General features: G+C 36.1%; 2 protein-coding genes across 9 annotated transcripts in view; both read left to right on the top strand.

Annotated features, from left to right (window-relative positions):
• Window positions 1-2095: 2095 nt before the first annotated feature.
• Window positions 2096-6480, top strand: mtfmt (mitochondrial methionyl-tRNA formyltransferase). The gene is made up of 9 exons (XM_026268055.1): window positions 2096-2631; window positions 2722-2922; window positions 3070-3192; window positions 3308-3410; window positions 4327-4402; window positions 4526-4617; window positions 4706-4784; window positions 5296-5372; window positions 6084-6480. Exons 1-9 carry the CDS (start codon window positions 2387-2389, stop codon window positions 6279-6281), a joined length of 1194 nt encoding a protein of 397 aa, XP_026123840.1. The 5' UTR covers window positions 2096-2386; the 3' UTR covers window positions 6282-6480.
• A 240-nt stretch (window positions 6481-6720) lies between these two features.
• Window positions 6721-12557, top strand: part of ppip5k1a (diphosphoinositol pentakisphosphate kinase 1a) — a 30398-nt gene continuing 24561 nt past the window's right edge. For 7 of the 8 annotated variants that reach the window (XM_026268052.1, XM_026268049.1, XM_026268051.1 and 4 more), the window contains exons 1-6: window positions 6721-6801; window positions 9784-10251; window positions 10509-10704; window positions 11105-11195; window positions 11302-11387; window positions 11884-12038. In XM_026268052.1, the coding sequence (XP_026123837.1) occupies window positions 10102-10251; window positions 10509-10704; window positions 11105-11195; window positions 11302-11387; window positions 11884-12038 (678 nt within the window). In that variant the 5' untranslated portion in view covers window positions 6721-6801; window positions 9784-10101. The remainder of the gene's footprint in view (window positions 6802-9783; window positions 10252-10508; window positions 10705-11104; window positions 11196-11301; window positions 11388-11883; window positions 12039-12557) is intronic. The other variant, XM_026268053.1, reaches the window with a different exon arrangement.

The following is a 12557-nucleotide window of genomic DNA, read 5'->3' as shown; positions in this document are numbered from 1 at the left end:
TGAATTTGTCTTAATCAGTAATAAACTTTTATAACATTCAATAGAGTTCTGCTATTTAATAGGATGGCGATTCACAACAAAATCTCTGCCTTTGTCCAGGAGACAATTAATTCCGTTTCTCTTTAGAGCTTGATTTGGTGAAGAGCACCCTCTTGTGGGATCATTCTGTGTAGTTCACTAAACAGGAGTGCTACTGTGATGGGAAGACTCGTTTATGCCAATAGGTTGGTTTAAAAAGGTATTTTCAAAGAACGTTAACAAAGAGTTTAATTGATTCTGACTAACGCAGTTACAGTGAATGTCTAGAGAAATTTCCAGTTTTGAAAACAATAATTTTTTAAGTGCTCTACAGAACAGAGAAATGCAATCAGTTTTCATTTGGCATATCACACACATACAAAAGAATTGCAATAAAATAAAAATGCATTCATGCATATCAAAACAAGTAGTGAACTATTTATATTTTAAAGAAAGATCTCAAACTCAAAGCAATAAATAAAAAAAGTAAATAAACAAAAAGGACTTACTTTGCTGCTACTTGTAGTTTTAGATTTGTCAGAATTAACGTAACATTGAAACTTGTAGCCTATGTTGTTGAAGAAACAGAAATTCGTGCTAAAAAATAAGATTTAACGAGTAGACAATTTTAATATGATGGGGTTTATGTAAATGATGTATAGTCACAGGGTGCTGCAATCAATTAATCTAAATAATCGGAAACTAGATTTAGCTGTGAAAATACCCTCAGAGGATAATTTAAAGGTATTACTGTGTTAAAATGTTTAGGCGACAACAGTCTAAGATAAAGCATTAAACATAAAAGAAGATCATTTGAGAAACATTTCAGTATTTTTTGTTCATGCAAAGAAAATTACTGGTGACCAAAACGGCGTTACCGACATTCTTCAAAATAACTTATTTTTTTGTTGTGCAAAAGAAAGTAAATCATTCAGGTTTGAAACAGCATGAGGGTAAAAAATTACGACAATGTATTTATTTATTTATTTTTGGTAAACTATTCATTTAATGTTTTTTATTTATGTATAATAAGTGAAACGACACTCTAAAGAAGAAACTAAAGCTACCAGCAGGTGGCTGTAAATGGCTTTGAGTCGATTCGTTCAAACGGCTGATTCACTCAGGAATGAAACAAACGGCTCTCTTTATGAACGAGTCTTTGAATCATTGGTTCACACGATTAGTTCGAACCGCGGATTCATTCAGAAACAAGCGCTGCTGCCACTGATCTATATATATAACTATATATATATATCTATATTATAGATCAGTGGCTGCTGCTCACAGACACAACAGTTCTGCTGTGGCTTTTAGGTACTATTTTCACTGGCAAAATTGAACAAAAACACAATATTGTGTTTAAAATATAACACATTATTAACTTCTTATTTACCAAACTGTTGTATAAAATCATATTTGCACTTGTTCTTCGTGACAAAAACAGCACTTGTGTGATCTTGCCTATATAGGCCTTATATAAATATGACACAAAAACTCATACAAGAGTATTTTTGCCACAGTATCTTGAATCTTGTATTGCCACATGGGTGGGGTAAAATGCCCCCCAAGTCTGACAAAGCAATTTGCTTTAAACATTTACAGCAAAATCAGAGTATAGGCATTTTTTAGTTTAACCATTTAGAATAGTATAATCTGTAATTATGAATTACAAAATTACAATTACCTATTTTAAACATTTTGTTAGCTGATGCTAGCAGGCTAGCTAACTATCTCCCTGATGATACCTTGAGGTAATTTTTAAATATAAAATCCAAATATTTTTGTTCAACCAACCAGTTACAGTAAATACATTAATAAATACAATACAATAATACAACACATTACATGTGTATTGGAGAAATTAATACAGCAGCATGAAGTATGACAGGGCGTCTGTCAACACAAAATATTCGATAAAAAAATAAAAATAAACAAAACACACCCCACGAAAGAATAAATATAGTCAGTGTGAGTGTTTTGTTTTAATTACAACAAAACCCGTTATTTATGCAAATGTTGTAAAATAATATTTATGAACGTATATTGTATGACTTTTATCTGAAACCTTTAGCGGAAATTACGTCGATTTCAACATGGCGACACACACATGCTCCTGTTTGTACATAATATAACGCTTCACCGTAACCTTGCAACTGTCACCTGCTGGTTTGCGAAACTGATTAGTATAATGAATATAGTTCGGACGTGTAATTGTGGAAATATCACTAGTGTCTCGACTAGAGTTATCGTGAAATAATAGAATGACTTTGACTACTGCGTGCTTATCCGTTAATCGAGGAGTGACGGTTTTGTGATGTGCTAGCTGTTCAAGATAGTTTGTGTCATTCATGAAACCTTACATTAAAGGATGTGGAACCTAAACTACTTAAAATTCATAGATCAGGGACGTTTGCTGTCTCAAGGACTTTGTAGCAGCTGCATCGCCCGTCTTCGTCGATGTGACGGCAGTCATAGAAGAGGCTTGTTTCTGTTCAGCAGGAATAAATCTTTTGTGACTCAAATAAAATCTGCTTCAAAACCACCCTGGAGAGTTTTGTTCTTTGGAAGTGATGATTTTGCTCTGGAATCACTGAAACGGCTTCATGTATCTCGGTAATGATATTCAGTTTGATATTGCATTTCTATCTGTGATGATAAACACCCTGCATTATTCACGTGACTAGTTTGCTGTTCGTTTTGTAGAGATGACAGAAAAGCTGGAGTCGTAGGTTCACTTGAGGTTGTGACGCTGTCCAGAGATGCTCCAGTCAGGAAGTATGCAGAGGAGCATAGACTTCCTCTTCACCACTGGCCAGATGTGGATTTAAGTGCACAGTTTGATGTTGGTGTAGTGGTGTCATTTGGCTGCTTAATCAAGGAGAACCTCATCAACAAAATGCCATAGTAAGTAATGAGGATTCGGGGGAAAAGCATGACTGATGCAATGACTGGATGGGTACTGTACCCATTGTGTATGAAGCTTTTTGATTTTTTTTTTTACATGCCCTCAGCCCATTATAGACCGTAATTAATTTGTTTTTTGTCTCTCAGCGGGATCCTGAATGTGCACCCTAGTTTGTTGCCACGCTGGCGGGGTCCTGCTCCAATCTTTCATACGATTCTACATGGAGACAGTGTCACAGGAGTGACTATCATGCAAATAAGGCCTAAAAGGTCAATTAAATTTTAATGGCAGAATCAATAGGAAAATCACATAAAATAAATTTCTGTGTAATACTCTTTCAATTATCAAGTATTTTACTTTCATGGTTTGTATTTTATATTGTAGATTTGATGTGGGCCCCATTCTTCAGCAAGAGCTGTATGAGGTTCCAAAGAACTGCACTGCTGATGAGCTCGGTGCCACTTTAGCAGCTGTGGGTTCAGAAATGGTAATTTACCCCCTCCTTTTAACATATTTAACCCCTGTTATCAAACATTTCTTGTGTATATCATTTGTAGAAATTTTGGTAGATTTGTTTTTTCTTAGCATTTAAAGATTTAGCAGAAACTCAAAAGTTTGGGTCCAGAAAGTTTTTTAAAAAAGAAGAAGAAATTAATAGAAAATAATACTTCTACATAAATTGTACAAAAGTGACAAAGACATTTATACTGTTAATTTTGTTTCTAGATAAATGGTGTTCTGAACTTTCACTTCATCAGAATAAAAACATGAAAAAACGTTTAAGTTTCCACAATAATTTTAAGCAACACACCCGTTTTCAACATACAATAATAATAATAATAATAATAATAATAATAATAATAAATGTTGCTTGAAAACCAAATCAGCATAATAGAACGATTCCTGGAGGATCACGTGTCATTGAAATTGGAGTTATGACTGCTGAAAATCTAGCTTTGCCGTTACAGGAATAATAAAATTTTCAAAAATATATTAAAATAGAAAAGTCATTTTAAATTGTAATAATATTTCACAATATTACTGTTTTTACAGTATTTTTATACTTAAAAAATGCAGCCTTGCCAAGAACTATTTTTTTTCCCCAAAAACATTTAAAAAATCTTCTTGAACTCTAAAAAACTTGAATGGTAATGTAAATTGCATTCATGAAATACACTTCCTCGATTCATCCATTCCTTTAAAATCTGTTGCTAGTGTCATGCTCTACTGTTTGAACTACAGTAGTACTCCACAATATTACAGGAACACTTTGAGCTACAGGAACGATTCATTTATTCATTGGATATGCTTATGCTCTACTCATTAACACTATCTTCTATGAAATCAAAAGTTTCATTATCTTGAGCCGTTTTAAAACTTCTGTCTCATTTTTAAATCAACAGTTGATGGACACTCTAAAACATCTACCACAAAGGATAGCAAACAGAAAGGAGCAGCCGAAGGAGGGAGCATCATTTGGTAAGTGTATTCTTCAGGTAATGACCAAAACACAAGAGTCAGCAAATTCTGAAGCAATGAAGTGAGAATAATGTAAAAACAGATGGACTACATTTAATACAACATCTACATTACTTCCATCAGCCCCTAAAATCAGTTCCAGAATGGCTTGGATAATGTGGGAAGAGCACAGCTGTGACTACATTGACCGCTTGTTTCGAGCCATTGGATCTCGGGTAGGAATACCAAGATCCTAAGAAATGTACATTTACATCAGTTAAGCTTTAAACAACATTAAACACAATGTTTGTCTTTCTCAATCAGTTTCCGTTGAAAACAATGTGGATGGGCAATCCCCTCAAACTTCTGGACTTTGTTGGCAAATGCAGTGTGTCGTTTACAGGTAAACAGAGTTGGTTAGGTGGAGATTTTATGTTATTGGCTGTGACTTATTGACTTAAGGGCATTTTTACTCCTTGCTAATGACCCACAGAATCAAGCTGAATGATTGTTCATAGAGGGAAATGTGTTACATAAAAAGCAGCAGTATCTTAATTTTGTGGGTAAAAAAATTACTTCTCACACTTGAAAACCAAAGAGCTTTTTCTAAAACACTGTCTTCCTCTAAAAACTGTTATTTTCTGAAACAGGTGCATTGCAATCTTAATAATTTATTTTGATGGATGGTCCCAGATAGGACCGTTTTATGCACATGTGACTTGCAAAAACGGATTGTGGGTACACTGTGAAACGTGGCATTCTGAAAGTGAACTGTACCAAGGAAATAATGCAAAACTGTGATGTTTTAGGTCCCCGTTTCGGAACAAAGCAAACATTCTGCAGGATTGAAAGTGTCCTAACTACGTTGGTCCACTGGAAAAAGTCATCTCACTTTCTTTCATGTTTCTTTCCAGCTGCTCCTTATTTATCTTCAGTGCCAGGGTCTGTCCATTATCAGAAAGAATCCAATACTCTACTCGTCCGCTGCAAGGTATGCACGTGCAGTTAAGAAATGTTAACACATACACAAGCTGACTAGCACAGAAGAAAAATGCTCAATAACAATCAAACTGCTAGAGGCAGTTGCACCACTTTGTTGATTTGGATGCACAACGTACAGCGAGTTTTCCCCTTCAGCTGTTCCCTTCTTTTTAATCGTCACAGTACTCACTCTGATCTGCTGTCAATCCTCTGCTCTCCAGTTTCTATACAAAATTAATCTGAAAGCACCACTTAGTCAGTATTAATTACAACAATGTAATAGAATTGATATACTGTCATAATATTTATTTATAAATATTTGCATTAGCTTTTATATTTTTTTTTTAAGTTTTAGAAATTATAGTGCTTTTCATTTGTAATATTTTTTTATATTGGTATTTAGCCTTATATTTCAGTTTTGTTGCCAAAGCAACATTTCATTTAAGTTTTTCATCAAATACTAGAATTTTATTTCAGCCTAATTTCTCCTTTAAAAAATGATTTAAATGGTTTAGCTTTAGTTTACTAAAACAATGCATTTAGCAGATGTACTTTACATTATGCTTTATTTCATATTTCAGTTCTAACTTGTATCAGTGTTGATATCAGGAGAACAGTGTTGTTTTTAACATCTGCTGCAGAGTTAGCATTATTTAACAGGTCGTGTTCAGTGTAGTTCATGTTGTCTTTTTCATTATTTATTTGTATTTATTTATTTTAGGATGGATGGGTTGGATTCAAAGCAGTGAATTTCAAGAAAAGGCTGTCGGCATCAGATTTCTTTAATGGGTATCTCCACCAGAGCGTGCTGAAGAAATCTCCCTCCACAAACACCTGTCTGTTCCAGAGTTATAAAGAGTCTGATTCACCTGGAGGACACCACAATAACATGCTCCTGCGGAATAACACTTCACTTTGAAACCTGACTTTATCGCAATCATGAATAATAACATATAATCATATAAATTGTCATGCCATTGAAAACGTTTAGTCTGTTTTAAGACGATGTTGTATGTAATAATGGGCTGTATTGTTTGCAGATCTCTGCACATTTGTATAGCCGTGTGACATGAATGAATGTGAATACAATACAATGATTTTGGAAATGTTAATTTAAATGGTTGGTCTGTTTGATTTAGATTCACTGACCAGTTGCACACGAAGTTATCATCATCATTATTTTTTTAATCTTATATATTACACAATTTCATCAAAAGAAAGCCTTTTTAAATACTCCTATTTTTGGGGCGTGCTGCCACGTAAGTCCCACCCTGTTATCGCCTCATACGTTAGTCGCAGCTGTCTGTCTGCAAATCCTGCTCTCTCATTGGCTGGAAGCTTTGTTTATCTTTGCGTCTCTGTAAAGTTTGGTTTCATTGACAACCTGTCAAATCCGAGGACAGCTGAGAAGCAGTCAACACCGCCTCGCGCATCACGTAGTAAGTCATCACTAGAAAATGCCGTATATGTCCGTATTTTTGCGTGAAACCAAAGAGCTTTAATATTGTCAAACTAAGTTTAATTAGCTTCCGTTGTCATTCACTTCTCATAATAGCAGAAGAAAAGTGTCTTGTTTACGTTGAGCTAACGAATAGCCGCGTTGCTAGCTAGCGAGCCTTCTCCACCAACTCACGACTTCTCCTAAATATTTATAAATGGAAAACATCAAGAAATGAAACGTGCCGTTAGTCTATTTCCCCCCCAGGTGTACTGTTTAGGGTCTCATGTGGCTTGTTTGTGTTGTTCTGTTCGGTTGCTCGTGTAATAATTGTAAAGTCAGTGCAGTGTTCACTGATATATAGATTTGAAACTGTTATCCAGTAACCTGATACGTAGATAGCGCTGTCACAGTTACATGTGTAATACTAAGATTCTAGACATTAGCCGAACACACTTTATGTGCAATGTAAAATCTTCTAGACGTTGACTTTGCTCATAAACTATTCAGCTTACGTGTCAGCTTTAGTTATCAGTAATTGCATAGACAGTATATAACGTGTGTTCTGTGAGAATACAGCTAATGGATGGTTTATGGCCGTGATAAGAGTTACTCGAGCAAGCAATTGAACAGGTGTAAATAGGGGATTTTAAGCGTCTAATACTTCTGAACTTCTAATACATTGTGCAGCAGAAGGATAATCGAGTTAAGTATGGAACCAGCTTTACCCAAAATAACATTTGTGTCAAGAATGGATTCAGACTGTGGTCAAAGGCAAATAATTGAATTGTTTCAATTTGTTTGCTCTCAAAGGATTTGTCTTCATTTTATTTGGGGCTTAGAGTGATTCAGTCTAGATTTAAAACTTTTCTCGGTCTTGTATTCTTGATATGATGTTTAAATCTAATTATTTTACAGGATTATTCAACTGTTCAGAATTGTTCAAGCTTGCTACCACTTTCATTGTGTTACTTTGGTTGATTTAGTAAAAAAAAAATAATAATTTGACTCGAAAGCAAGAGTATGAGATCCGGAGGGAGATTCTTCTCGTTTAGTGACTAAACCAAATCTATAACCTAAATAAAGATCATTTGATATAATTCAGTGTATATGTCTGTCAGTTAGCTGACGTGAAGGGTTGAATTTGCAGTGTGGTTGGTTACAGTGGTACACATGTATTTTCAATCTCTGTGAACAGAGCTCTGTGGTTAGTCTGGACTGGGCAGGACTGAGCAGAATTTGCTGACGTGTAAGCAGGAGCTGTAACATGAGTGCCAGCTTGATAATTAAGCAATATGAAACAAGCAGAAGTGCTGTTGTTTTAAGTTTTCAGAAAAAGCTAGTTAGCTCATACATTTCTTTTCAGCTAATGAAAATAGTTTCATGAGAAACCAAAGCATCAAACTTTGGGTGTCACGTAGCGGTGAAAAACCGAAATAAACAAACAGATATAATAAATATTAATAAATAATAGGAAATAGACCAATATTAGCACAGCCATGATAAACCACATAACTCCACCTAAAGCTGAATCGCAGCTAAACTGATATTGATAAAGAGTCTAAGGTATAGTTCACCCAAAAACCATCAGTTACTTACCATCATGTCGTTCGAAATCCAAAAGACTTTTACTTATCTTTGAAACACAAATTAAAATTCATAAAGACACCATAAAAGTAATCCATAATATGAATTGACCTGTTTAATCCAAGTCCTAAAAACAGTTGCTTTTTATAAAAAACTGATTTAATTTAATCTTTTTACTTGCATAAAAACAATGGTCAGTGCACATCCAACAACAACTTACCACTCTGCCCTGGTTCATTGGAAAGCCACAGGAAACTTTTAGCTTGATCCATGTTGGTTCTCGTGGAGGCTCAACCATACTTGCATGCCACACAAGTACAACTACAGGTACAACCCACCTTGGCTCTTGCAAGTCAAGCACATTTGAGCTAGAACTGAGCAATATTAAAGCAAGAAGCCCAATTAAACACTGAATTTAGAACAACTAGCCAACGCATAGATCCATGAATAAGGTCTTAAAGTGACAGCAGCTTAATATACTTGCTGCTGTGTGTCCTTAATGTTAATCACAAAAGAAAGAAAGAAAATATCACTCAATGCTCTTGACTGAAAATCTTTTCTTACTTTATATTTAATTCATACAGTGAAGACTATATGAAGTGTTTCATTGTTACATTGACATTCAATTTCTGTGGTATTTCTTACTTGAACGCTACTGTTAAATAGTCCTACTGTACTTGAACAATGTAAGGCACTTTTTTATGTTGTGTTCATTTATTTGTAATTTGCATCTTTTAGGGAAATGAATTTGGGAAATTAGGGAAGTTAGTTTGTCTGTAGTCGCTGTGCGGTTCTGTAACTTACAAAAAATTTGGAGAAAAAAAAATTGTGAGAAAATTCACAGTAATCCTGTCTGGAAAAAAAAACAGATTTTTGCAATATCACTCAACCCTAATTTGAGTTTACATTTACCTTTTTTGATGTGCTCTATGTATGTGCGTTGATCAGTGTTTATATGTGAATAAAAACCTAATTTGCTCATCATATATAATCCTTTTGTCATATAAAGTGATCAGAAGACTTGTATTAAGCGGCTCAATTTATATGGATTCATTCATGATGTCTTTATGAACTTTCTGAAGCATCAAACCTTTGGTGGAATGGACTTGGCGTGGAGGGACATAAATCTCTAAGGTTTCATTAAAAACATCTTCATTTGTGTTTGGAAGATGAATCGAAGTCTCATGGGTTCTGAATGACATCAGGGTGAATAAATAATGACAGAAACTGCATTTTGTGTTACTTTAATTTGGTGTTATTTAGTGTAAATGAATTTTAATGTAAATTTACAAGGATATGCTTGAACAAACATAAGTCCTTACACAGAAATCACAGTTTATGTGTGCACTGGCTGATTAGATCACTTATTGACTAAGCATTTTGTTTGTTTTTGTAGGAAAGAAGATGCTTTTTTTATTCTTCAGTTCACTCTTTGAGGGTCTTGTTAAGACATCTGGAGAAAGATCCTCTCTCATATAAACTGAAAAACATCAACTCCATCAACTTTACATCTTTCCCCATAACTATTTACCTGCACTTTGGCAGGCCTTGTCCAGCCTCTTCGCTAACTCACATTCCCACGCTTCGCCATTGACCCACCGCGGCTCCTGCAGGCTGGGTACGGAGCTGGTCTGGCCGCGTGCCCCTCCAGCTCTGTGTGTTAGTGTGAGATGGAGCGGCAGGCTGCAGAGGGTCGTAGCCGCTGTGGACTGTAATGTCAGAGCCCAGCAGCCCCGGCGAGAGCCAGTGCGGCGCTCCCAGATTCTTCGTGGGCTGCGCGGAGGATGAGAGCGAAGGCCTGGACGACTACACCAGCATGAGGACAGACATGGAGCTGTACGAAGACGACCTGGAGGATGACTCGGTACGAATGGTGTGCAGCTTGATTAAGTGTCTGGTCTAACAGAGAGATTTTGCAAAAAGTGGGAGATTTAGTAGTTAGAGAACAGAAGCTTATGTTGTGCAGTATGTCTCAGTATGTCATTCCTGGGATTCTCCAAGTGTTGTTTTCAACATCTGTACACACAAGTATGGCTACTGATCTGCAGCCTTGCTGCTGATTTTGACATGTTTAGGTAGACACTGATACGTCTTATTTAAATTCTTGTTTTTTCGCTTAAGCCTCCAGAGCGTCAGATCGTGGTGGGGATTTGCTGTATGATGAAGAAATCCAAGTCCAAACCCATGACTCAGATCTTGGAGCGTCTTTGCAAGTTTGAGTACATCACAGTGGTCATCTTTCCAGAGGACGTCGTACTCAATGAGCCGGTGGAGAAGTGGCCACTCTGTGACTGCCTGATCTCATTTCACTCGAAAGGTTTGTCAGGTGCTTGTGTCCTTCTGAGCTGGTTATAGATCGCGTCCATAAACCGTAAAGCAAGTCAATAAAATCAAGAAGCAGCTTTATGGAAGGGATCTCATGTTCATTTATCAAGCTTTCCTTTATCATTAACTAGTCTAAGGAGACACAATGAAGGTACAGACATCATTTCTTGTAATCTGTGGCCTGCATTTTGCTCTCATATGAAGTTCCAAAAAACATGGATTCCCGTTGAAACGACTGGATTTTTGCCTGTGAAAATATGCCAAACAATGAATTTGTTCTTTAGTGTGTAAATATACCAGATAAGCAGTTTACAAATGTATTTACCGGTGTGTTGTGTCTTTGGCAAGTCATTTTTTATATTTAACCATGTTAATATTTTCTCTTGAATTAGGTTTCCCCTTGGATAAGGCAGCGAGTTACGTAAAACTGCGCAACCCACTGCTCATCAATGATCTGAATATGCAGTATTACATACAGGATAGGTATTCGCATATTCTTCAAACACAGTTTTGAATATTATATCTCATATTTACATATATTTCAGCATCTTGTATGATACCTGAATAATTTTTGTTTAATGATATTTAGGAGGGAAGTATATCGTATCCTGCAGGAGGAGGGGATAGATCTTCCACGCTACGCTGTGTTAAACCGTGACCCTGACAAACCTGATGGTCAGTCAAAGCTTTTGTTTTTCAAATATACATTATTTTTGTGTTTTTATATCCGTCTTATGTTATTTACTTGCTTGTTTCCTCATCATCCAATAGTGAAGTGGAAACCTTAATCTTAGCAAAGTGTCCTGCTTTGTCTCTGCACTGATTTATTCTTATTCTTTAGTCTCTCAGTAAATATAGCCCCTCACATAGAGCAATTTCAAGTGTTTTTCAGGCCAAAGATACAAGTATTGCTCTGAGGCCTGTGATGTGACCGTCTGGAATCCAGCGAGCTGTTATGTTCTTGGCAGCTATGACAGTTCCCTGAGGACCTAAATAAATTAATCCTGCTCTAAACAAATGACAATCAAAGTGCTATATTTATACAGTTATAATTCCTCATAATGGTCTTTTCTCAGATGATGACTATGTTATCTGCATATCTGCTCAGATATTGATTCTCTACACTGTGAGACTGTTTTGAATGGCCTTTCCTTCTTGTGTTTTGTCATAGAGTGTAACCTGGTTGAGGGAGAAGACCAAGTTGAAGTCAACGGTGAAGTCTTTCTAAAACCCTTTGTAGAGAAGCCAGTTTCTGCTGAGGACCATAATGTGTACATCTACTACCCAACTTCAGCTGGAGGAGGCAGCCAGCGTCTCTTTAGAAAGGTTTTGTTGCAATAACTTCCTGTTATCTCTGCTGTAGAGCTTGAATTGCATCCCTCTCAGTCACACAGGCACATCATTTGTTGTTGGGAATGGTCCGTAACAGACACGAAGAAGAGCATGCTGACATTTTCTCTTGGCATTCCCTGTCAGCTGTTAAAAATAGATTGCAGAGTTTATCAGTGTATTTAGGCAGTGTTTGAATACTACTAACTTGAAGTCTTGTTTTAGCAGTTCATTCATTCATTAAAGCATTTGATTTCCCAACCAGAGCTATAGAGGGCTGCAGGAAAGTCCTAAAACAGGAAACAGGTTTGCATTTTTGGATGTCCTATCGACCCAAAGTCAGTAGGTCATTTAAATGCCTGAAAAAAAAATATCTGTGGCTAAATTGGACTACAGAGGTTGTCTTGGACATTAAAAGTCTTTTTGTGTGTGTCTTTTTTCTTTTTTCTTTGGCTATTAACAGTTGCAGAGTAAGCCATCTGTATGTTACCTCCCCAAAAAGTGTAACAGTGTGGC

The sequence above is a fragment of the Carassius auratus genome, chromosome 7, assembly GCF_003368295.1.
Source record: "Carassius auratus strain Wakin chromosome 7, ASM336829v1, whole genome shotgun sequence".
Lineage (NCBI taxonomy): Eukaryota > Metazoa > Chordata > Actinopteri > Cypriniformes > Cyprinidae > Carassius > Carassius auratus.
The sequence above is the reverse complement of the archived record's forward strand: the minus strand, read 5'-3'. Positions and strand labels throughout refer to the sequence as shown.